This window comes from Narcine bancroftii, chromosome 7 (assembly GCF_036971445.1).
Source record: "Narcine bancroftii isolate sNarBan1 chromosome 7, sNarBan1.hap1, whole genome shotgun sequence".
Taxonomy (NCBI): domain Eukaryota; kingdom Metazoa; phylum Chordata; class Chondrichthyes; order Torpediniformes; family Narcinidae; genus Narcine; species Narcine bancroftii.
This window is the reverse complement of record NC_091475.1, coordinates 201,091,584-201,118,505: the sequence shown is the minus strand read 5'-3', so window position 1 is coordinate 201,118,505 and position 26,922 is coordinate 201,091,584. Positions and strand designations below refer to the sequence as shown.

Sequence of the window (26,922 nt, the reverse complement as noted above, 5' to 3'; positions counted from 1 at the left end):
CTCCAGTTTGTGTGTTTCACTTTAACGTCAGTATCTCCAGACTTTTGTGTTTTACTCCGAGAGGGTCCTTGCGTGTTTAACTTATACTGGGCCGTCTCACTTGAATGGGGTAACTGACCTTTATTTAAAAAGATGTGTATTTTGATGATTTTTCCTTTCACATCACAATTAAACATCTTTATTTAAAAGCAAGATTAAAAGGATTTGTAATAAAATATGACTTCACTTTTTTAATTTTAAAAGAGCTTTATTTTCAAATTATTTACATATATTCGATCCACTATTTCAAGGATTGAGTTTGAATTTTCACACTCTTCCTCCAATAATTAAAAAAAATGAGACTGTGCCAATTCACTGGACAGGAAAACAAAATCCAGAGAGTTGTTAACTAGGCCAACAACAACAACACGGGCACCTGCCTTCACTCCTGGAGGTGGTGTCTTAAGAAAGCTGCTTTTATCCTCAAGGACCCCCACCACCCAGGCTATGCCCTCTTCTCACTGTTACCAAGAAAGAGGAACAGGAGCCCGAAGATGAGCACACAGCGGCACAAGGACAGCTTTGTCCCCTCTGCCATCAAATTCCTGAATGGACAATGAACCACATACACCACCTCACTGTCTCCTATTTTTATACACAATTTTATTTATTTTTGCAATGCAATTTATAGCAATATTTGAACTGCAACAAATCAATAAATTTAATTACACGATCATGATTAAAGTTCTGATTCTGAAAAGTTGTCCCTTCAATTATACAACACTGTAATGAACTGTTAAGCCCACTGCATCCATGCTGAATCTTTGAAAGAGCTTTAGAATAAGTTCTGTACCCCTGTCCATTGTCCATCATTCAGCAATTCTGTTCCTGCTCATTCGTCGACTCCATCCTTCTTCCAGTCAGTACTTTCCAGATCTTGCCTCAACTTTTTGTTGGAATGGTGGGGGAAGAGATAATCCTCGTGTTGCATGAGGTTAATTTTATGGATTATTACTGTTATCTCATAACCTGACAGCATTTAAAAAAATGTTTAAAATTTATTTACAACACGGTAGAAGCTGATTCTGGACATTGAAACTCGTACCATCCAATCACATCAAATGAACCTACCAGTTCCATATGTTTTAGAAGGTGAGAGGAAACCAGAACACCCGGGCAAACTACATGCAGGTCACAGGGAGAATATGCAAACTCCTTACAGACTGTGTTGGATTGGAACGCACATTGCAGGCTCTGTAATAGGTTTGCTCTAACCCTCGCTGTCCATATACCCAATGTAGCGATAGGAGAGATGTAATTTCTCTATATTAAAAAAAGTCCAGGTACACTGGCCAATTAAATAGTGAATGAAATGTGAGGGAAACCACTATGTTATAATGATCTTCAAGAAAGTAAAGAAAAAAACTGACTGAAGAGAAAAGAGATCTAGAGATCAGGCACGAAAAAATGATAAGAATTTTCAGCTGTCCTGAAAGGACTGAACAAATAAAGGCTTTTTTTTTCCCCCTTTTAGAAAAGATTTGGTTAAAATTTGGAATGCATTGTGTGAGGAAGATGTGGAGACCATGGCTCTCGCTGTGAGAGAATCCAGATCTAAGTGCCAGTGATGTAACCTGTTGTGAGCATAGACATAATGGGATGAAAGGCTGATTCTCTGCTCTATGGCCATGATGTAAATAAATGCAATCAGGAAATGGCAGATGTCTTTGCTCAAGAAAATGGCTAAAATATGAAACTTGCCACCGCAGTGTAGCTGTGCGAAGTGGCCTTGATGGTTTTGAAAGGAATCTGCATGAGTGTCCAGGGCAAAGGTGAATGGCAAGATGAAAAAAGAAGAGACAAATATTGAGTATTTGACCCAATGGCCCATTTCTCTGTTGATGTGTAATTCTTTGGGAAATGTTAAGATAACCTTGGGTTCAGGCATTTGTAGCAATAAATGGTAATTGCACTGTGAATTATCTGAAGTGCAGTTTGTGGGTGACTGAATTGCATTCACGTAATACGGCAATTTATTGTTTCCCACAGATGGAGTGGGAGCTGTTTAACTTTGGGGGAAATGGTGGAAAAGGAGATAGGTAGCACCTTGTAAAACCGCTCCTTATTTCTTCAATGGTGTAAAAATCAAATTCTTAATCATAGGTAAAGTTTTCCTTGTAACATGGGCTGCTACGAAAATGTAATGCTATCAAACTGATTTTTCTGAACAAGTGTCCAGCAGGCATCTTAGATTTTATTGCCTTGCTGTGGTGATGCATCTGTTGTTAATGTTTTATTATGGGTGGCAATAGTGTGTTCACTTGTCCTGCATTTTGGTTATTGTATTGAAGCTAAAGAACTTCAGTGGGAGTATTTGCTTTCTCGCAATCTCGGTATGTTTGTGAAATCGAAAAGAAAACTTTTTTTTGTTATGATCAGTATTCATATAAATTATCACTGATCATTCCCTAGAGGCTGGTGGAGAAGCTTTCCTCTCTGGAACTCAACACCCCTCTCTGAAACTGGATCCTGGACTTCCTAACGGAAAGAGCACAGTCTGAAGATTCAATTTTTTTGTCATAGTAATAAAACAATGTCTATTATATGAAATTTATTTTTGCCTGCTGCAAGGCAGACAGATTTGCTATAGGCAAGAATTGCCTAAGCGCCTCTTAGAGTTAGATTTAGTCAGTCAGAGAGAGAAAGAAGCAAAAGAAAGTCCCCCCAGAGTCACCGAGTGTCCGTAGATTCACCTCCGACATGGTCGAGAACCCTTCAGTGCCCTTGGCACCCCCTTGCATCCTGCTTCGGATACCTGGCACCCTTTGAGCCAGTCTCCAACAGTCCAGGGTTCCTCCCCTCAAGTCGCCTGCAGACTGCTGCATGTGTGGTGCTAAGCCGCAGAGTTCCCTTACTGGTCCGCTGCTGTGGACACCGTCCCCATGGGTCATCTCATCTGCTTCTCTGTCTTAGACAGTGTGTGATCTTCCCATCCTCTGGTGCCCTGCTCCAGTCTTCTGCTTCCCCTGAGCCTGCAACCCCTTGTGACTGCTGCAGATGAATAGGTGCAGCCATCTTGGGCGATTTGAAATAAAAGCCCCATTGGCTCCCTCAATGGGCAGTTCAAAGTCCGTTGGGCGCCGACGGCAGTCCACTGAGCGGCTGGTCCCTGTGGGAATGCTGCATCTCCCTCGCTCCCCACAGGTCTGCGCCAGTGGCAGTGCTGCCACTACAGCGGAGCTCCCATCATGTCCGCATTGGTGGCAGAACATCGAACACTGTCATGCTGAGCGGTGGGCTGTGTGCACAACCTGCTCCTGATCACACTACTGACCCACGATTGCATGGCCAGATGCAGCTCCGACAGTGTCATCAAGTTTTCAGATGTCACAAATAGTTGGCCTCATTAGCAACAATAATGAATCACACTTCAGACAAGAGGTGGGAAATGTTGCATGAGTAACCACCTGAGTTTCAAGGTGGACAAGATGAAAGAGATGATCATGGACTTCAGGAGGACCAGGAACAACCACCCTCTACTGCACATCAACAACTCTATTGTAGAGAGGGTGGAGAGTACGCCTTGGAGTTCACTTAACTAGTGACCTTTCATGGACTTTCAATATCTCCTCACTTGTCGGGAGGGTGCAACAGTGACTGCACTTCCTGAGAAGACTGAAATGGGCAAGGCTACTGGCCACTATTATGCCAACCTTCTATAGGAGTTCTATGGAGTGTGTCTTGGCCGGCTGCAACACAGGTACGGTTGCTGAAGAGGAAAGGACCAGAGGTCAATCTGCAGAACTCTCAGTGGCAGAGAGGATCACTGGATCCACCCCGCTGCACGTCTCCACCCCCACCATCGAAGTGATCCACCGGCATCATTGAGGATCACTTCCATCCTGCACACAGCACCTTTCAGCTGCTCCCGTCGGGGAAGAGATGCGGGAGGATCAGGGCCAGCACCACTGGGCTGAGGAACAGCTTCATCCCAAGGGCAGTGAGAACACGGAACGACCAAAGGAACCAATCACACTAACTTCATCTGACACTCGTGTATGTACAAAACAAAATTTATTTATTTGTATTGCTGAAATACTTGTCCTGAATGTCTGGTTGTGTGGCTGCGTGTCTTGCACCAAGAACCGGAAAACACTGTTTCGTTGGGTTGCACTTGTACTGTCAGTTGACAATAAACTCGACTAACAGCCTTTAGCTTTGGTCTGTAAATTTTAAGAAAATCGCTATCAGTTTTAAAATGATCGAACAACTGGTCTCCATAAATGTTTAAGGAGCTAGTTGTAGATGTCTCCCAGTGTTTGTAACGTGGCCTATGAAGAAGTGTCTCGCTCTAATTTAAAGGCAATCTTTTGTTCTACATTTCTTCTCAATCCCTTTAAAATCTTATGGTAAAGGGAATGAAGATATTATATTTTTAACTGTTCCACATAACTCATTACTGGTCTCCATTATCACATATATTTATATTACATTTCTCAAAATATTGTTTTCTTTTGCCTCGGACAGGGTCTTAGATTTGAAGTGGTGCCTTCATGGTTTAAGGAAAATCTTGACAAGTCTGCTTTCAAAACCCCATACAGTTACGCAATCGAAACTGCAAAGGAGAAAGCCCTTGAGGTGGCAACAAGGATGCACTTGGTAAGTTAAGTAATTAAGCAGTCATTTTATCTGCATTTTAAGTGTTTCCTTGTAATGGTGAGGCAGAATGTCTTGAAGAGAAACTGAAATTATTTCAGTAGGAAATTAACATAAATGCCATAATGCCTACTGAAATAGCAAAGAGAAATATTTTAAACAGGTGTAACGTTAAAAATACAATTACTGTATCCGATTGAGTGTGATTCTGTGGTTGTCTTTACTCAAAGTGGCTGAATGTACAAAGGACAAAATTAAGAAAATATAAAATAGCAAGTGAAATAACTCTTTAAAAATAAGAAGCAAATTAAGGATTTTTAAAATGTTGGAGAAAAACATAAAACTATATTTAATACAGTGTTTAATTTATAAAAAATCAACAGTCTGCTGGAGAAACCCAGCAGATGACCCAACATCCCTGGAGTAAAATGGCCAGTCAATTTCTTGGGTTGAAACCCTGCTTCTGAACTGGGAATGGAGACGATATTACAGAAAAGAGAGGGGGGAGGGGGGCAGTCAGTACGTCATAGGTGGACCAAGGCGAAGTGAAAGATGATGGAATATTAAAGCTTGTGGTGGGGAAATGGGAGGGGTGGAGTCAGGAGAATGATAGATGGAAGCGTACAAAAGGGAAAATGGAAGAGATTTTAAAAGGCAGATGGAGCTTGGAGGAGACAATGAAGATCAAGACAGCTGCCGAAGGATGGAGGGAGGTCGGTGGAGCGATACACAAGAGGCAAGGTTGCTGAATAGGAACATTAGGGGAGTGGAATGTATTTGAATTCTGTATATGAAGGAGCATTATAGTGGGTTGGCCTCAAGGGTGGAAAGGCAAAGAAGGAGAATGAACTGGGTATTGGAATACTGAGTTGGGGTGGGGGGGGGGGATTTGTGTATGTGTGGGGCAGAGGACTGAGTTGGATGTGGAGAAGGGAGAAGGTGACTGAGGGGGAGTGGCTAACTTGAGATTGGAGAAGTAAGTGTTCATGCCATCGTGTTGTAGACGATGGAGGTGGAATAGAGGTGCTGGTTTTTTTTCAGTGTTTGGCTTTGCCTTTTCAGTAGAGGATGAGGAAAGACAGATTGGTGGGAAAACAAGAAGGGGAATTAAAATAGTTCACAACAATTAGCGGAGTGTCAGTGCTTGGCAAAGGGTTCACCGAGTTTGCGCTCAGTCTCGCTGATATCGATGGACCCTATCGAGTATGCAGAAGGCAACGTTTAAGGAGGTGAATGTGAACCTCTGCCTCACCTAGAAGGACTCTTTCGGTTTCTTGAATGAGGGTCTTGGTGCAAGGACAGATGTTACCCCATCTATGGTTACAGTGGAAAAAATATGTGGAGGTGTGGGGGGATGTCTGATGAAGGAAGTGTGAGCATGGGGTCCACGGACAGTAGCTAAGTATTATTTTCCTTTCAGTGGCACATAGAAGATGTATTTTCTGAGATCCAGTAACCCCACAACAAGTTATGACAATTTTAAATAGTTGATCTTTGTGTAATTAGTCCTAGCTTACGGTGCATATTTGTCCTGAGAAATCTATCTATAACCTACCAAATTATTACTACCAATTTTGGTAATCGTCGCAAGATGCACATCTGCAGAAAGATCACAATGCGGTCACCACAAGCACCTCAAAAACTACCAAATGAAATGTTTACGATTCTCGAGCCAGCAAGATGCTCTTTCTTTCTCTTCACCGTGGCCGGGAGTGACACTGGCTCTCCATTTCATTAACTTTTTTGTTTGCTCTGCCTCCTCTTAGCCTTGCCTTTGCTTTGCGTCCCGCCAGCCTGCAGTTTCAACAAATTGTCCTCTAGAGTTGCTGACTCTTCCCTATGTGAAGTTACCACGAGTCAGATCTTCCCTTCTCCCCCAGGCATTGCTGATTTTTAAAAAAAAAACACTTTTCTCTCCCTCTTGATCCTGCCTGATCTAAAGAATATTTCCAGGACTTTCTGGAAAAGTGCTGGAAATAGCGACGCTAATATACCACAAAAACCCTGGTATTGCGGCACCTATCGGGGTTGGTAGATGCTGGATAAGTGAATATTCCGGTTGTTTGATACTGCGTGTTGCATGGATTGGCTAACTAACTGTGAGGCATGCCAATTTAAACTTCCCATAGTTTTTACCTGTAGGTAGACTCTCCCCAACTTGCGACCCGTGCGACTTAGGGCCATCCGTACATACAACCAAAATAAAATAACAGCTGCGTGTACACGATTGTGACCATCTCTCAGTTGCCATTTGGTAAGCTCACCAGAGACCAAGAGCAAAACCTATCCCCTGCTGTTAGATCTGGCAAACAAATCCAAACAATTTGATTAAATGTCTTGATTTATGACTTCTACATGCCATGCATCTATTTCGAGATCTGACCAGTCGGTCAGAATGGAATTTGAATATATGTTGGGGAATAGCTGTATTTTCTTTTTTTGAACTTTTTTTTGCTAGTTGCTTGAGGCTGCTGGTTGGTTGAATTTGGGATTACAGGTGTTTTACTGTAGTTTTATTCTTAGGCTTCAAGGGTACTTAAATATAATTTTAAAAAAAGCTGTAACAAAAATCAATTTTGTTCCTTAAGTAAAGTTTTTCCATGTTACGTTTACTTTAAAAAAAATACCTGGGAGTGCAGTTTAACTTGAATAGCTTTACTTTCTGACTTGGAAGAATAGTAATAAAGAATTTGTTTTATTCATCCAATAGAAACACTTCAAAACTCCAGACATTGTCATTGGTGCAGACACGGTTGTGGTAAGTAAAAGAAGAAAATTTGGCTTGAAAAATGTATCTGAAAAATGGATATGCCATTTGAATTTGTCTTGGTCCAATTTAAAGTAAATACCCTGTGTGGCCTCCATAGGTACAACACCTTAAAGTGAAGCTGGAGTGGCCTCTCCAGGCGTGAGCTAGGGCAGAGTTAATATGGATGTCCATCTGTTGCCTGTGCAGTGGGACCCCCCCCCCACCCCACCCTAGGCTAATGATAGGTCCAAAGGAACGACGAACGTTGATACAGTTTGGTGCCACCAGCAGCAGTTGCCGTGCTGGTACTGGGTACAGCCGCCTTCAGGACTTTGTGCTCCGGAGTTTTCCCCGGGGTTCACTCACAAAACCTTTCCTGTGAGCGGGTAAGCCACAAGGCAGCAGAGGTTTGAAATCAGAGTTTTCTCTCTCCTAGATGAGTTACCATCCCACGACTACATCACCAGATTCAGTTCCAATTGTGTCATCAAGTTCGCAGGTGACATAACAGTAGTTTGGCCTCATCAGCAACAACGATGGGTCGCACTACAGAGAAGAGGTAGAAAATCTCATGAAATGTTGCAAGATTAACCACCTGAGTCTCAAGGTGGACAAGATGATTGTGAGCTTCAGGGGGGACCAGGAACAATCACACTCCACTACACATCTACAACTCTGTAGTAGAGCGGAGAGCACCACGTTCCTTGGAGTTCACTTAAATAGTGGCCTATCGTGGACACACAACATCTCCTCACTCGTCAGGAATGTGCAACAACAACTGCACTTCCTGAAAAGACTGAAGCGGGCAAGGCAACTGGCCACCATCATGTCATCCTTCTATATGAGCTCTATTGAGAGTGCCCTGGCCGTTTGCATCACAGTGTGGTATGGTTGCTGCAAAGAAATGGATCAGAGGTCAATCCATTGGACCATAAGAGTGACAGAGAGGATCACTGGAGTCTCTTCCCCTCCCCCAACCACTGATGTAATCTATTGGGATTGCTGTCTGAAGAGGGCATGCAAATTATTGAGGACCCCTTCCACCTACACACAGCATCTTTCAACTGCTCCCATCAGGGAAGAGATACAGGAGGATCAGAGCCAGTTCCACCAGGCTGAGGAACTGCTTCTTCCCATGGGCAGTGAGAACGCTGAACGACCAAAGGAACTGCTCACACTAACCATCCAGCACTCTGATATTCATGAAGCGATATTTATTTAGTTTTTCTGTGCGTGCTATGTCTGGTTGTGTGTCTGCATGTTTTTGCAACAAGGGACCTGGAGAGCACTATTTCGTCGGGTGGTACTTGTACCATCAGATGGCAATAAACTTGACATAAAAGTTCTTTGTTCACACCTGGCCTATAATGCGCCATTTCACAGTGAATTTTGCTGCCACCTGTGCTTTGCCTGATGAAAGTGTTCTTTCCAGTGAAGGAGTTAACCTTGAATGAATTAACCCCCCCCCCCCTCCCCTGCCAGTAATTCTTAATTCCTTTAGTCAAAGTATAAATGCATTCTTAATAGCTGTAGAAAAATGAGTATCACATTATGGTTCTTGGAGATTACAGTTCACTTGATTGGAGATGTTTTAATCCTTGTTTTTTTTTTCCAGTGCATTCATGGTGACATTTTTGAGAAACCTGCAAACAAGCAAGTTGCATTCAATATGCTATCGAGGTTAGTTTATTTTCCACATGTGGGCTGCTGGATTAACTTGCACTTTTGAAACCAAAGCATCTTGATAATTCAGATGAGCAATGATGGCAGATGAAACGAAGTGAAATTGGGACAGTGAGTGATGAAAGGCTTTGATAATATAGTGTATAGAGCAAATGAAGGGAGACCAGGAGCCCTGAGCGCAAGCAGTTGAAATTATTGCAGCGGCATTGATTTTTAAATTTTAATCTACTCGCTGCGTAGTAGAAGCTGTGATTTTTGGCCATTTGAACCCTTGCCTCCCAATTTCACACAAATTAACCTACAACCCTGTACATTTTGGAGGGTGGGAGGAAACCAGAGCACCAGAGGAAATACACTCAGTCACGGGGAGAATGTACAAATGCCTTACAGACAACGCTGGATTGGAACCAGGGTCATTGCACTAACCCTTACGCCAACTATGCTACAAGGAGGTTGGCAAAGTTCTGGTTGATTGGATTGGAAAAGGATTTGAGAATGATAAAGCCTGGCCAATCCAATTTTGTGGTCGTGTGTTCATTTATAATGGGTGGCTGATGGCTTTGTTGGGCACAGGGGTCGAGGTAAAGAAGGATCTTGCAATTTTGTCATAAACGCAAATGTTTTAGATTCAGTAGGTAGAGTTAGAAACTCTGCTTAGAGTTAATGAGAATAGTCACTCAGTCTAAGCTAGAACTCAGGGTGCAGCAGAGATGTGTTGCTCCATGTGGTTTGGAGAGATTGAAAGATGATGGCATGGACCTTCCCAATGACAATACTGGATACAGTTTGGGTTTTTTTCCCCCCAAAAGGTTTGTGCCTTAAAAGAGCAACACAGATGGTGAAGCGCAATGCCGTGTCTGTGTGTGTTTTCTTCTGGGGCTCCAGTTTCGTCCCACTATTCAAAAACTTAATTGGCTGTGTAGGCTCACGGGGTGTAAATTGGGGGGTATGGACTCGTGGGTCAAAATGGCCCTGTTACTGTGCTGTAAAATTGTTTAAAAATATTATGCCACGAATAAAAAATGGGAATTAGAATTGACAACTTCAAGCTAAACAGAAATATAATTTCAGATTTGCTGCGTTACGAAGGAAATTGCACAAACGTGAAATTAACTTTTATTGAATATTACTTTCTTTTTAAATTATTTGTATTTGTTTTAAACCATACAAATTTAAAAATACAATGAAAATCCATTATGAAATGTTATACATGGCTATTAAACAATCGGTACATCAAGACAAGTATATAAATTGAAAAACATATCCATAAGTCATAGTCTGGGTAGTATATTATTCAAACAAAAGAAGAAAAAAAAGGGAAAGAAAAAAGAAAAAAAAATCACAACCCTTTCTCTTACCACCATGGTATGATGATCTATAAGCTTAGCATTGAAATAAAAGCAAAGGGAGAAGAGAAAGAATTAAAGAAAATACGGTAGGTCAGACAGTCAAATTATGTTGAACAATTATAAAGTAGAAAAGTGAGTCATGAATGACCCCCCCCCCACAATATCTAAAAACTTATATCTGAATTATTAACTGAATATTCAGACTGAACCTTGTGTCCTCCAGCCATTGACTATGAGTGGGAAGGGCAGCATCCTTCCATTAAAGCAAAACTGTATGTCTCACCAAACGAGAAGGAAAGAGGACGACTCTTCACAAAATAATTTAGCATGTTTAGTCAGATAATGATTCTGACACATTGCAGGAGTTTAACTGTACTCAGAGTCTGATGTCTTTCGTGTCAGTGTCCAACAATGGTTGGCCAGCATTGATAGATTCCAATTACCCTGATACTGCTTTTCCATGATCGCAATGTCCTGGTGAGACCTTTCACTGTGTTCGTCAATGACTGCACTAAGATCAGCCGGGAAGACGTCCAAGTATGAACGCAGAAAATGAATTTTCAACGACGTACTGCACCTCATGGTTTTGTATGTTTGAAGTAGACTTAAAATATGACGCAAATTCACAAAAATAGGTTGTATCTTAAAAACAGTACATGATAGGAAAATTTAAAGATGGTTTTTGTGATCAGCAGCCCAAAATCCATAAAAGTGTTCAGATGTAGCGGTGCGCTTGGGCAGAACCAGCGCTAATAGTTCCCATCTCGTGATGGCTAGACACAACAGACTCCTATCTACTGGCAATTAGTCACTACAGTCACAAGGCAGAGTTACTTAGCAGCATCCGCTCGTTTACTGAGAAGCCCTGGCCTACCCAATAGAGCTAAGTCATGAGGTCATTCACACTTCAGATGACACCAGGTCACATGTGTGTCTATATTTAAGCCTGAAAGCACATCAATAAATTCTTCTACTTTTATCTAGCGGACAACTTCAAGTGTTGTCTCATTATTCCTAACACTTCAACATGACGGGGCTTATGAGCATAAACATCGTCTCATCTGCATTAGTGAACCCAACTGGTCTAGCCAGAAGCTAGACACCACAACAGACACTCTGCAAGCCCAAGCTCAAAGCTTCTGCAACGAGCAGCTTGCTTGTAGAAACAGCAACGAGCTAACAACAAACAACGGAGTGCCTCGTTCAGCCGACCTTAATATCGCATTGCCTCCAGTCGACCATAGCTACAAATGAATGACTGCAAATCAATCAGCATCAAAGGTCAGCAAATAAATTACCAGCAGGACAGTTGCTTTTCCCTTCACAGTCGACTGAATGTATAGCAAGGGACGTAGTGTCATAAAAGGTAACTGTTTGGAAAAACTAAACTTGCCACAAGTTTGTAAAAGCATTTTACAACTTACCATTTTAGTGTCCTGGAGTAGGCCCAAACTGTTGTTTTTTGTGCCTCATGAACTGAGCAGCAAGTCTGGCCAACTAGCTGCAACGTCTGGGGAAACTCTTCTCCACAACATTTTAAACTGTCTGCAAACATTAACAGGCTGCATGTATTTGCTCAACATAACAGCATTGGAGCCTCAGTTTTCCAAAATTTTAATACACCCCAAACTCCAGTAGACTAGGCCATATAATCAGCTTCTGACAGCACAGATTATTAAAACTTGCCATTACAACTTTGGGTGGTTTGCATCTCAGCAGCTGTGACCGGGGTGGGCGGGTGGGGGAGGCCTCCCCACCCAATGTGACGATCAGTTACTCCCCTGAAGTAAGATCACTCGACCCGGGAATGACCAGTGACCACCCACCCCCCCGCTGCCTCCTCACAAGAGAAGCCTGCGATCCGGGGGACAACCACTTACTCCCCGAGAGAAGATCACGCGACCCAATAGAAGAGTCTGAGACCCAGGTGTTAACCTGAGGACTAAAATTTAAAAAAAATGCTGCCTGTCGATGATGATTCTGAGACCTTCTTCCAATCCTGCAGATTGCCACATGTTTCTCAGTCTCCCACTCAGCTCAGCACAGCACCGCCTACCAGCCCGGTGGCCAGCCAGCAGACTTTAGGCAGCAATGTGTGTCATTGCATATTTTAGCTGCTACTTGATTTTCTAAAGCTAATTCTTTCCTCCAAGACTTTGAGATTAGCATTATAGACTCTCACAATTACCAACAACCTGCTTACAGTATGGACTTTCAAGTTCAGTAATATGTCTCACATGATTGATACTGTTCTGGATTTTTCTTGTGCCTTAACTGTAATTATCTCTAATCAACTCTGATTTTTTGCAACTGCCTGTGATTGCCTTTTGCAGTGGTTAAGTGTCTCACATGATTCCTGCTGTAATTTATTCATATTGTAAACTATTGTTTTTTTTGCTTTCCATTTGATTGAGCCCTGTTAGTATGTATGGTAAATAGCACTTCCTCCCCAGCAGCCTTCATACACGATGCTCCGGCATGGTGCCATGAATGGCAAGTTGGTCTCGCTCTCCCTCCATGGTTCTGCGCGGAACGTCCGCCTTAGTTCAGAACCGCTGAGCCAGTTGGTCGCTTACTGCTGGTTCTGGGGGGAAGCTGGAGGGAGTGGGCAGAAGCAGCGCTAACGGCTCCTGTCTTGTGACAGCTGGACACAACAGCCTCCTATTTACTGGCCTTTACAGCCACAAGGCATAGTGATTCAGCAGAACCCATAGGTCTACTGAAAAGTCCTGGCCTACTCAACGTAGCTACGTCATGAGGTCGTTCACACTTCAGATGTCATGACGCCAGATCAAATGTTGCGTGTCTATATTAAGCCTGACAGCACGTCAATAAATGCTTCTATTCTTCTCTGACTGACAACTTCGGGTGTGGTCTCATTATTCCTAACATTGCAACCTGATGGTGTATGAGCATAAGCATCATCCGCCACACAGGAACCAAACCCTTCATTTCCAAGAAATTTTGGAAATGCTGGACGAAAAGGAAAGCCATTCAAGAAATGCTCTAGTTTCGATTGAAATGTGATAGACAATGAATGAGAGGCATTTGAAGTGTTGTCAAAAAGGTTTTTTTTTTCCAAAAAAAAAAGGAACGTACTATTTAGAATATGAATTATGGATATGATTTAAAATTTATGTTTGTTAGTGATATACGGAATATCATAGTTTGTGTAACTCTCCATACTATCTTTTTGAATTTTACCCTTTTTATTTGTACAAAATTATTTTAAAAAGGGAAATAAAGACAATGTCAACATGTGTAAAGGAGATGTGGAAAATTCATCATGTTGCTGTGGTGTAAAATTATTTAAAATTCTGGCTGTACAAACTGGATATTTTACATGTAATTTTTGCATTTTTTAAAATTTAGACTTAGCAATGAAGAACATAGTGTTTTCACTGGGGTTGCAATTGTCCGATGTATCCATAAAAGTGGTGAGTTTCTTTTTGTTTCTTTTTTTTGTGAAATCATGCCTTTAGGATAATAAACAATTTTGCTGGATTTGTGTCTTTATTGACATGTTTGTCCAAATGTGTGAATAAAATCAACTTTCAGTTCAAGTTGCCTCAACCATTTCTGCTTACTACTGGCTCAGTTGGCTGACCTCTACTCTTTTTCCTTGTCTTTGCTTCTCAATCCTTCATATCTGCATCTAAAACAAATCTATTGTAAGGCTATTCTGATAGAAGATACAGACAGAAATAAAATAACCAGATCTCACACCTGTTCTATTCTACTTTTGTTAATAATAGTTGCACCATTTAGTATTAAATATTTGGGGATTTTTTGTGTAGTTTAATTTTTTTTTTAGCCAGCATTTGAATCTTGTACTGCAAATCCATTTCACTTTTCTTGAAATTGTCCAATATGGTTTATGTTGGTTTTTTATTAAGAATGGAGAGGAATTTGGGGTGGCACAGTTAACACAAAACTATTGCAGCGTCTGAGACCAGTTTTGAATCCAGTGCTGTCTGTCAAGAGTTTGTCTGTTCTCCCCATTACTACGTGGGTTTCCTTCAGATCATCTGGTTTCCTCCCACCCTTCAAAAATGGAATGGAAGGGCCTGCCTGTCAACGTGCTGAATTTCTACATGTTGGAATTTAATAGAAAAATTATTACAAATCCATCTTAGTAATATTTTATCTGAGGCCATTGAAGAGCACGTTTTTGCCCTTCATAACCTTAACTGGTTGATCACACTACATTTTAACCTCTGAACACAGAAAAAAGGCAAACCATAATATGTCCTCCTAATGTTATCTATTAACCCTTGTGATTTTTGTGTTGGGTTGTTACAGGTACAATATATAATTGTTGAAATTCAGTGAGATCAGTACAATATTCAAAATTTTATCTAACGACAGCAACGAAAACCAAAATTTGTTTTACTTTCCTTTTGTTTTCCTCTTCCTTTGACCTGACCCCTCAGATATTTGGTCTTTTTAAATTCTAGACTCTTTTTTCATCCTCAGATTTAATTGCTGCTTGAGGATCTATATCTTCAGCTACAAGATTCTTGTGCTCTGAAATTCATCTTCTTGACATTGTCACCTCCTATCTTTTATCTCTTTTAAGACATTCCTTAAGACGTTTCTCTTTGGCTAATATTTTGGTAAACAGCCCAAATGTCTCCACATGAAGCTCTCAGCATTCTTTTTTGTTTGCAAATGCATTTGGGAATAATTCACTCTTTTAAGGGATTAAATCATTGGATATTATTGTGAAAGGTAGTTTTCTTTGATTAATTTTATACCTTCAATACTGATTTATTGCAGGGGTTGGTATATTTTTGAATGATATTGGCCCATGCACTGTGCATTGAATTTAGAAGATGATAACTTGTGTCCCAAGTTATTACAAAACATGCAGCCTTTAAAATGTGGTAGAAAATCTTAAATTATATTGTACTCTCCTCATTTCTCCCACACACTCCCATGCTCTCAAGCACTCTCCAGTGCTTCCACTCATTAAAGCTATAGTTCTCAACAGCCCCTTCCACATATGTGGGCCCAAGCTTCCACACTCCTTACCATTCAGTAGGTCCCCAGCTCCCATGCTCCCACTTACTTAAGGCCTCACCTCCCATATTCCTCTTCCATGTATGGGGGTCCCATTCCCACTTCCTTCCATTCCCTTGGGTGTCAGCTACAGCTCTCCCTACCACTCACTGGGATCCTGGCTGCCATGCTCCTCTTCCACTCACCAGGTCCACAGCTCTTGCTCCCTTCCATTTTCTTGGGCCCTGACTCCCACGGGGTCCCCTTCTGCTCACTGGGGCCCCTGTCTTCTTTAGTTTTGTCCATTCATCAGGGCCCTAGCCTTGCATTCCTCGTAACAAAGTTCCTTGGAAAATTGATTATTCAATCGTGCATCATCTTAAAGTTGCAAAGTAAAAATGTATTGATGTGTTAATAGAATAATAATAAAATTACAAGTTTAGCAGTGTCAGGTTATGGAATGTTTCAGTATTAAGACAATTGGTTGTCTTATTATGAGTATATTCCACTTGCGCCTGATTTTGGTCAATGGTTAGGTTGTATTAGCCCCTTTCACACTTGCAAGTGATCCCAGGAATTAACAGCCAATCTACCTTTAAAGTGTCTAACGTGAAAGCAAAATCAACTCAATGCCAGCATTAGATGACGTCGGCCCACGCCGGGGATAGATTGCCTCGACTCCTAGTACAATCCCCAGTGTCTGCAGACGCTGGCGTTGTAAACATGGAAGTGTGAAACAGGCAATTGCATTGTGGGATTGAAATGACCCAATTTTTGCATGAGTGCAAGAACATGAGGGTATAAACTTTGCTGTGAGAAAGTCACAGCGGGAGAGAGAGAAAATAAATAGCAATAGCGGACAATTTTTAGACAGCGTGGGAAAGGTGGTAGCGCTATAGCGGACAATTTATAAAGACTGGGAATAAGCAATGGCGGACCTGACTTCCCAGAATGCTGGGCGGCAGAGAAACCCCTCCATGCATGCTCCGTGGATGTAGCTGTGTATACAGTTCTTTCTCTGTCGCACAGAATTCTGGGAGGGCAAATCCGCCATTGCTTTTTCCCCACAGTCTTTATAAATTGTGCTCTATAGCACTACCACCTTTCCCAAGCTACTTAAAAATTGTCCGCTATTGCTATTTATTCCCAATGTATTTAAGTTGTACATGATAGTTCTACCAACTTTCCCACACTGTGGAAATTATAAGTAATAGTGCTACCAACTTTCCCACGCTTTATAAATTGTGCGCTATAGCACTACACACTTTCCCATCCTATTTAAAAATTGTTCACTATTGCTATTTATTGATTGATAGCACTTTCCCACAGTCCCTGATAAAGGTTTATGTAGGTCGGCACAACAACAGCAGGGGTTGAAGGGCTCATACTGTGCTGTACATAAAGCTTAATTATGTTATAATTACGCATGATTAATTTTGTTCAAATATAAGATCATAATACATTGATCAGGATTTAGGGCAGGTCCACCATCACTCGATGTGTACTGCCATCACCGGTAGAAGCTGGAACAGCCCTAACCCGGGAATGGCTCCTTGTAAGTGTGAAAGAGTTCAGTGTCCCAGTCAGGAGTGGTCATGTGTGAAAACCATTCTTATCCCAGGACATTGAACGGCCAATTTAGTGGGACGCAAGGGTGAAAGGGGCTTTTTTCACCCTTTAACAGAGTAATGTAAATTGATATTATTATTCTAGGTAACCAGATGGAGACCAACATTACTACTTTTTATGAAGAAACGAAAGTAAAGTTTTCAGAAGTATCGGAGGAGCTTCTCTGGGAATATATAAACAGTGGTGAGCCAATGTATGTTCACACAAGCCAGAATTATTCCCAGCACATTCTTGCAATGTTTTTCTATCTTTGGGTACAATTCCATACAATTCAAATGAAGGCTATTTGTCCCTTCAACTCTGCGAATTGCCAAAATTCCTTGGAAATCCAACCAACTGCTGTATGGCCACTGAAGTGACCTGCAGTGAGTGGGCTTTCAAAGTTCAGGGCCAGCATGTTTGCGCTTGTGTTAAGAGCGAGGCCAATAAGATTAGGAAACACTGGTTGACAAGGGATGTTGTATTGAGGCTTTGTTGTCAAAAAGGGAGGCATATGTTAGTTACAGGCACTTGGGATCAAATGATTCCAAGTGAAGGCCTTCCCCCTGCCCCTTCTCTTCCCCCCCCCCCCCCACCCACACCTCCACCATTTTGTTTGACTGTCTACATTTTATTCATACCTTGATGAAGGTATCAAGTACACTGTTTAACTGGCTGAGTTCCTCCAGCATTTTGTTTTTATTTCAATCACAGCGTCTACAGACTTCAGTGCTTTACTTCAGTGCATTTGGAGTACTTTTTAAGTACCGTATATTTATTTATTTTGTCTTAAATAGATGCTCTTAGATCTTGAAACCTTGTTTCACTTGTTTTGCATGCGTTTAAATCTGGCACTTTATTGGATTCTAAATATGTTTTTATTTGCGTAATCAAGCCACATTATTTGCACTCTACAAACATTCTTATTTTAAAGCTGTATTTTATTTCTCTGCAAACTGAGGGGTTGTATATTTGAGCATTAACAATTGTTCTATATTTTTAAAATTTAGACATACAGTGTGGTAACAGGGCCTTTTGACCCATGAGCCTGTGCCACCAATTAACCCTACACTCCCAGTTTGTTCTTTGAACAGTGGGAAGAAACCCATGCAGACTTGGGGAGAACATACAATCTCCTTACAGACTGCGAGGGATTGGAGTCCCGGTTGCTGGCGCTTTATCATCGTTGCAAAGCTAACTGTGCTGCCCTAATTCTTTTTGGAGAGTTCTACCTACTTTCTATTGGGGTGGTGGTCTTGAAGAGGAACTTGGATCAGTCTGAAATGGAATCCCAAACAATTTAATGTTTTGCTCCATGTTCACCCTTCCTGTCCAATTTTATTTATTTTTCATTATGTCCTTTTGAGGTATCATTGGTCTGACAAATGCTGTAAAGTGTTTTGCCACTATTTTACTTGTATTTCTTTTGTTTCAAGGGACAAGGCAGGTGGCTATGGAATTCAGGCACTTGGTGGAATGTTGGTTGAATATGTGCATGGGGACTTTCTGAATGTGGTGGGCTTTCCTCTGAACCACTTCTGCAGGAAGCTGGATGAAATTTCCAGTTCATTGGACATCAAGTGTATTGCAAGCAACACCATGCCTAGTGATCTCGAGGGTAACTCCATAAACCTCAGTAAGAAGGAAGCTGGAGAAAAAAGCCTGAAGCCTGAGCCAACCATACGATTAGAGGATGCAATAACAAGTTCGGGTGCAGTGCCACGAAATGTTACTTCTGAGGCACAAAAGTTGGTGGAAATGGAAATGCCATCTACCCACATGGAGATGAATGAATGTCTTCACAAAGTTGCAGACTTAGTGGATGGTTTCAAAGCATCAAAGGTGCAGAAATTAAATTGGTGAACAACCTTTATTTGACAATGTCTTAGTAATTTGACATCACTTCATCGTCCACTAGTAGGAAAATAATTTGATGTAATGCTGTTACGGAACTAGCAACCCGGGTTAGAATCTCACTGTCTGTATGGAGTTTGTATGTTCTCCCTGTAACCTGCTTGGGTTTTCTCCGGGTGCTCTGATTTCCTCCCACCCTCAAATGTACAGGATTGCAGGTTAATTGGGTGTAATTTGCAAGCAGGAGTTTCAATGTATTGTTAAAATGAAATTTATGAAATGTCTAAGAGTTCAGTTTAAGCTCATTTTGCATTTTGTTTCATGGTTCATTTTTATATTTACAATTCAAATATAACTAGAGTGTGTCAATGTGTACACACTAAAAGAGAACACCAGAGCAACTCTGAGATGTCTGAGATGCCACAAATCAACCCAGCATTAAAAGACTGCTGTCCAAACTTGTGTGGGGAAAGAACAGCTCATCGTGGTTTCTGAAGAGCTCAACAGTGTAAGATCCATATTTGGCATCTAGAAGAAACTGGCCAAGCATATTTTTTTAAAGCATATGGTCAAAAATGTTGATGGATTAGAACAGATTTATTCCTGTGAATGATCTTTTATGGTCTGTTTAAAAACTTCACACTTTAATTAAATAACATGGAGATCAAGGAGCTATGAATTGATGATATTGGTATTTTTTTTTTTTTACAAACTTGCTTTTAAGTTCAAAATTGTATTTATTAACTTTGTGAAACTTTTAAAGTGGAACCTTTGAAAACATTTACCTTTGCCGATGTTTAATGTTGTATCCTGTTGTCTAGTTGTATTTAGATTTCCCACATGCTTTTAGTTTGTGCAGTGTTAACTTTACTCTATGGCTGACTGAAATGCTTTGATTCTGCAGGTCTTATTTACTGCTACGAAACTGAAGGTATTTGATGTATTGCGCATACAGGATGGCTTAGAAGCTTCAGATGTTGCTCAGAGAATTAAGGCTACAGTGGATGGGACTGAACGTCTCTTAGATGCCTGTGTATCACTTGGCTTGCTGGATAAAACACCAGGAACTACACAATGTGAGTGATCAGATAACCATGCTGTTAGACTCGGTGTAAGTTTGTCATTGATTTTTAATCCACCTTTCTCATGTGGATGTCGGTCCAGATGTCACTGAAGCCATTTTGAAACAAAATATGTTGTTCACAAAATAGACTTTCAGGAGAATGTTGCTGGGACTGGTATTGTAAGCAGAGGATAGATGGGCTAGGACATTTTTTCCTGGTGTGCAGGAGGCTAAGGAGTTGTTGTTTATAACATTACGAGGGGCACAGATAAGGTAAATAGTATTAGAATTTTTCCCCGAGCTAGGGGAATCTAAAACTTGACGGCATAGATTTAAGGTGATAGCGGAAACATTTCAAAAAGTCCTGACATGAACCTTCTTCGCACAAAGGGTGGTTGGCACTGGAACAAAGCACTAAAGGAACTGGGGCAGGGGAAGAGTTCAAAAGACAGAATGAAGGCATATGGGACCAGTTTGGTTGGGTGGATGTTTGGGCTGAAGGGCCTGTTTCTATGCTGTGAAGACGTTGACTATCAGTAGAACAGGGGAGATGATGTTTAAGTAGAAATAGAAGAAATTGGGGAAAGGAGAGTTGACAAGTTTGGTTTGCTGAAAATAGCTTGTGTCGCTTCATTGGTGTCCGTGGGTCCTGAAATTCCATGGCAAATTCAACTGACCCTACGAACATTGATGGGGCTCAAGCCCGAAACGTCGGTTATGTATCTTGGCGCCTCACAGTTCGGCAAGCAGCGACCTCCTTTGAAGAAGACTGCAGAGCCCACCTCACTGACAAAAGAGGGAAAAACTCAACACCAAAACCCCAACCCACCAATTTTCCCCTGCAACCGCTGCAACCGTGCCTGCCTGTCCCGCATCGGACTTGTCAGCCACAAACGAGCCTGCAGCAGACGTGGACATACCCCTCCATAAATCTTCGTCCGCGAAGCCAAGCCAAAGAAAAAGAAAGAAATATAAAGTACACTGTTTGTCCTGGTGAGTTTCTCCAGGGTTGCGTTTTAACTTGTACCATAGTCACTACAGGCTTTCACGTTTTACTTCTGCCTATCTGTTGACATAACCCATGGGCAGAGCATCACAACAGTGAAATGCAACTGAATTCTTATCTCTTTCATTCATATCTCGTGTGTGTCCAATTCTCTCTTTGGTTTGAAAATCAGTCAGTAAAATGAGATCAAGTAGAAATTATTCTAAAGCAGCAATTTAATCTAAATGGTACAGGTCACTTTCAAATTCTCGTGATGACACATATTTCTACGCATATTCTCCGAGACCTGGCGATTTCCACCAGTCTCTTCTATTTCCTCCCAGATTCCAAAAACATGGAGGTTGGTAGGATAATTGTCTGCTGTGTGTCTGCAACGAGTCAAATCTGGGAGGAATTGAAGTGAACGTGGAGAGAATTAACAATCGGAGTTCATGCAATATGGGGGGGGGGTTGATGGTCAGTGTGGAGTCATTGGGCTGAAGGACCAGTTTCTACACTGTATCTCTCTGCTTTATGGGTGATTTCGTTACCCAATCCTTAGACCAGACAGTGTGGAGGAGGAAACTAGGAGGGAATCATACAGATGGCATCCAAGATCAGCATTGACCAAAGTCTCTGGCCCAATGAGGCAGTGCCACTACTGAGCCAAGAAAACTTGATCGGAGAACCAAAACCTGCTCGTCATCTATATGAATGAATAAAAATTGAACTTGAGCCTGTTGAGATAGTTAAGGGAGGGGCTAGATGGTTCTGGTTGGAGGGGGGCATTCAATTTTTTTTAGACATACAGCATAGTAGCAGGCCATGAGCCCATGCCTGCCCAATTTACACCCAATTAAGTGTTTCAAATGGTGGGAGGAAACCAGAGCACCCAGGGAAACCCACGCAGACAGAAGGAGAACATGCAAACTCCTTACAGACAGCGCGGGATTCAAACCACAGTCCCGATCGCTGGCACTATAAAGGCGTTATGCTAACCACCATGCCAGCCGTGTCACCCCAAGTAGCGACCAACGTAGGGCAGTGTTTTTAAATTTCATAACACACTTCTATCATGTTTTCAAGGTTGTTTTGCACATTTCGTGAGAGTCTTCAAAATTGCATAAACTACCGAGCTGTTGACTTGAATACAATTTTGAAAATTTCCTTTGAGGTGGTGGGGGGGAGGAATCTTTGGCTTGGCTTCGCGGACGAAGATTTATTGAGGGGTAAATGTCCACGTCAGCTGCAGGCTCGTTTGTGGCTGACAAGTCCGATGCGGGACAGGCAGACACAGTTGCAGCGGTGGCAGGGGAAAATTGGTGGGTTGGGGTTGGGTGTTGGGTTTTTCCTCCTTTGTCTTTTGTCAGTGAGGTGGGCTCTGCGGTCTTCTTCAAAGGAGGTTGCTGCCTGCCAAACTATGAGGCGCCAGGATGCACGGTTTGAGGCGGTATCAGCCCACTGGCGGTGGTCAATGTGGCAGGCACCAAGAGATTTCTTTAGGCAGTCCTTGTACCTCTTCGTTGGTGCACCTCTGTCACGGTGGCCAGTGGACAGCTCGCCATAGAACACGATCTTGGGAAGGCGATGGTCCTCCATTCTGGAGACGTGACCTACCCAGCGTAGTTGGATCTTCAGCAGCGTGGATTCGATGCTGTCGGCCTCTGCCATCTCGAGTACTTCGATGTTAGGGATGAAGTCGCTCCAATGTATGTTGAGGATGGAGCGGAGACAATGCTGGTGGAAATGTTCTAGGAGCCGTAGGTGATGCCGGTAGAGGACCCATGATTCGGAGCCGAACAGGAGTGTGGGTATGACAACGGCTCTGTATACGCTAATCTTTGTGAGGTTTTTCAGTTGGTTGTTTTTCCAGACTCTTCTGTGTAGTCTTCCAAAGGCGCTATTTACCTTGGCGAGTCTGTTGTCTATCTCGTTGTCGATCCTTGCATCCGATGAAATGGTGCAGCTGAGATAGGTAAACTGGTTGACCGTTTTGAGTTTTGTGTGCCCGATGGAGATGTTGGGGGGCTGGCTAATGGAGGACCTCAGTTTTATTCTGGCTGACTTCCAGGCCAAACATTTTGGCAGTTTCCGCAAAACAGGACATCAAGCACTGAAGAGCTGGCTCTGAATGGGCAACTAAAGCGGCATCATCTGGGGGAGGAATAGTTTACGGTTATCAGTCATAACAGTCACTATAAGTGCTGTGAGCTGATCATCTTTTGCTACCACAAAACATTGAGCAACCTAGATAAATGCAGATGCTGAAATCTCAAATGAATAACGAGAAGCTGGGAGGTCTCACCAGACCAGGCAGCATCCACAGAGAGACATGGTCAATCAGTGTTTTCGGTCGAGACCCTTTGTGTCGCCAAAGTGTTCCTACCAACTGGCCATTTCTCTCCGAGGGTGCCAGACCTGCTGAGATACTCCAGCTTTTCTTTCGTTCGTAGTTGAGTAACTTGTTCTCTTCTTTACAGTGTACAGGAACACCAAATTTGCCAACATGTTTCTTGCAACAGGCACTGCTAATTCTATGTGTCATTATATTCTTTATAACAATGATTATTTATGGCCACTTTTCACTCAACTGGATTTAGCTGTTAAAGAGGGGTCAAATCAGTGCCTGTCAGCCTCTGGAGGAAAAACCGAAGACTTATTTCAGGTAAAATATACAATTCAACACGTCTTTTCCACTATCATCAAACTGGTCCTGCTCAAATACCACCATCCATCAGGGGAAAACTGTGATTATATTCTCTGACTTTAAAGATTTCACTGGGTTTGGAGACAAAGACAATTTTATGTGAAACTGAAATAGATTGTAGTCATAGATCAGAATCCGGTGCAGCTTTGCTTATCTCATGACATTAAAAGGCTATGTGTAAAAGAACTAACATTTATAGTTGTTGTGAATTTGGACTTTGTATTTGGATAACGGATTCTTCAATAAAATGAACTCACAACCCGTCTTCAAAATGGGGTTTCAAAACCAACTTCCAAAAGCCACTGCAGAAAACCAGCCCTCTCCCTCTCCGAGAAAAAACCTGCTTGGTTCTCTGTGCTTGCAAAACCACATGACCTTCCTGGAAGAGCAAACTGGCTTCAGGCAGATTGTGGCACCGGACCCAATCTTCTGAGTCCATTCATCTGTTGCTTTCAAAACAATAATCCATTATTCCATAGCATGTCCAATTAGCAGCTACTTGCGAAGTCCTTCAGCAAAGCGCTTTCCATTGTCTTTACAAAGGCACTGAGAGCCTGGGCTGTCAAACTTGAGCAGAGCTCTGGCATTTTAAATGAAAACTCTGTTATGAAGTGTTTGTATCTTTTTGTGACCTAACGAAAATAAATCCCACAATTTATCTCCTTTAAAACATATCTATATGCAATATAAAATATAACATAATCCATCACAGCTGTCAAGAAAGGGCTGGGGGAGCAGCACAGACCAACAGACAAAAGGTGTTAATTGGATATGGATAGGAGGACAGGAGAGAGGAAGGGGAGAATACTTTGTCTGTGGGTATGTGCTCTTCCCCCTCTTATTCTTTCCTTTTCACCAGCCTTTTAATATAGTCCACTTGCCTGCTTTTAGCTTGTACTTTGGTGAAGGACTCAGGCCTGAAACAGCGGTTATATGGACACTGCGGAACCTACTGAATTCCTCCAACATTTGTGTTTTTACAAATTCCATTAGTTAATCTGAATATTTCTTCCACATTTATATGAGCTAAATAAGAGGGTATCAGAAATCATTTACAGAACTCAGCGTGAAAACAAAACCGTTGAGTTGCATTTCCTGACAGATATTTCCCAAATAATTATTTTCTCTCCATTATTAGGTTATTGAATCAACATGTATTGGAAAATCTGTTTAAAGAAATTTGGCAGCTTTAATTCTAACTTCCCCTCAAGTTGAGAGGGTAAAGAATGTCATGTTTTTGAGGGCAGATTCAATTGATATTTGTCAAATTGGAATTTGGAATTGATTTTCAAAATCTAAATTTATGGATTTAAAAGGAAGGAAAAAAAATACTTGCATGAGCATCCAACTTTGTTTCACTTTAAAACTTCGATTTTGACTCGAAAGTTTGAGTGACAAGTTGTCGCACCCTTCCATTATCATTAACCTAAAAATTGTCCCTTCTGTTTCTTGAAGTACTACCTTGACCATTAATATTTTCATCAACAGAATTCGAAACAAATGTTGTCTCTAATGTCTGCACTTGACAACGTTGTCAGAGTTGTTGGGAGTGACATTGCAAAGGCGTTTAATCTTTCTTCATTTAAAACTGCTTGTGACTTGGGAGGTATGACCTTTTTTCGCTTTGATGTATCATAATTTGCATGCGATTCACTTCTTGCCTCCCTCCAAGAGCTTTGTTGTAGATCAGTTTTGGAAGAAAAATCATTAAAAGTAGAGTTAATCGCAGCTGAGCTCCAATTTTAAATGTAAACATACAGCACAGTATGGGCCCATGAGCCCATACTGTTCCAATACCCCAATTAACCTTCAATCCTCATACTTTTGAAGGGTGGGAGGAAATCCACGCAAACACTGGGAGAACACACAAACTCCTTAAAGACAATGTTGGATTCCAACCCTAATCCTTGGCACTTTGTGATTTTTTTTTTCTTGTGGATCTTTTAGCAGGCAACAAGATTGACACATCTTCAGTTTGAGATGAATAGAGATAAAATAGGATCATTTTTACCTTTGTATTTTGGCCTCTCTTAATTTGTTCACATTTAAATATCAGGCGTCTTTCAAACATCATTTGAACCATATTCACATTCTGTAACTTTGTTGTGATGAGTTGGATGGTGATAGAATTTGTTACCAGAGTGAAGTGATATTCATGCAAGCATGAGCGGATTGACCATGGGTTGAAGTGTGACTACTGGGGAAGGTGAAAGCTAGGTAGGGAAATGAAAGTCTGAGAAGATGAATTAGAAACATAGAAGATAGGAGCAGGAGTAGGTCATTAAGCCCTTCGAGCCTGCTCCGCCATTCAATGAGATCATGTCTGATCTTAAAGTTCAGTACCCCATCCCCGCCTTCTCTCCACAACCCCTAATTCCCTTATACTGAAGAAATATATCTAATTCCCTCTTAAATATATTCAATTAATGTGCCTCTACCGCTCTCTGTGGCAATGAATTCCACAGATTCACCACCCTCTGGGTAAAGAAATTCCTCCTCATCTCGATCCTAAATGGTTTGCCTATTATCCTCGAACCATGGTCCCAGGTTCTGTGGGAGGCAGCTGCATATCTTGAGGGTCAAATCTAAATTTGACATGGTAGAAGCCGATTCCAACCATTGATACCTGTGCTGTCCGATCACACACAATTGACCTCCAACCCCATTCATTTTGGAGTCTGGGAGGAAACCAGAGTACCCGAGAAAAATCCCAGCAGATCATGAGGAGAACCTCAAAGAAAACCATCTGGCACACTGCAAGATCAAGCTAACCATGCTGCTTTTGTAGAGTAGGAGGGTATGGTTGGAGGGAAATCATGTCAACTGAGCCAAAAGACCCAGTTCGGCTATCCAGAAGACTCCAGATACTGAAGTACTTTCATTTTAACCAACTTGTACAGAAGAGTGGTAGAACCTTGTATTATATCAAACGATTGTCGTTTTTCCGGATCCAAATCTGGACTTTATTATATCAAGACTGAAGTTTAATTTTCTGCAAAAGACAGAATGAATGAAATGGATGACAGAGATCTTTCAGTTAGTTTTTATGTCCAAAATGTTTTCATTTAGTAATTATGTCCAAAATGTTTCTTTCACAGGAGCTACTGGAGCATTAGCATATGAAATGGCAAATGCATATCAAGATATGGTTCTCACTGTGTTTAATCGGCCACAATTGTTAGAAAAGCTTAAGTGGTCCCAGCAATATGGTCAAAACCTGAATCGAATTTCTTTCAGGGAAGGTAAGTAAAAGTGTTACGACCTTGGGTTTTTTTTCCACTCTTGGTT

The 26,922-nt window shown here is 41.6% G+C and overlaps 1 protein-coding gene and 1 long non-coding RNA gene across 17 annotated transcripts in view; one reads left to right on the top strand and one right to left on the bottom strand.

The window, feature by feature from the left end:
- Positions 1–26,922, bottom strand: part of LOC138739610 (uncharacterized) — a 132,068-nt gene that overhangs the window by 29,675 nt on the left and 75,471 nt on the right. The window lies entirely within an intron of this gene.
- The window catches only part of asmtl (acetylserotonin O-methyltransferase-like), an 83,558-nt gene that overhangs the window by 46,305 nt on the left and 10,331 nt on the right, over positions 1–26,922 (top strand). For all 16 annotated transcript variants that reach the window (XM_069891990.1, XM_069891987.1, XM_069891982.1 and 13 more), the window contains 10 exons: positions 4,507–4,638; positions 7,346–7,393; positions 9,000–9,064; positions 13,789–13,853; positions 17,131–17,239; positions 18,462–18,867; positions 19,784–19,955; positions 23,408–23,592; positions 25,123–25,240; positions 26,733–26,876. In XM_069891990.1, coding sequence (XP_069748091.1) covers positions 4,507–4,638; positions 7,346–7,393; positions 9,000–9,064; positions 13,789–13,853; positions 17,131–17,239; positions 18,462–18,867; positions 19,784–19,955; positions 23,408–23,592; positions 25,123–25,240; positions 26,733–26,876 — 1,444 coding nt within the window. The remainder of the gene's footprint in view (positions 1–4,506; positions 4,639–7,345; positions 7,394–8,999; positions 9,065–13,788; positions 13,854–17,130; positions 17,240–18,461; positions 18,868–19,783; positions 19,956–23,407; positions 23,593–25,122; positions 25,241–26,732; positions 26,877–26,922) is intronic.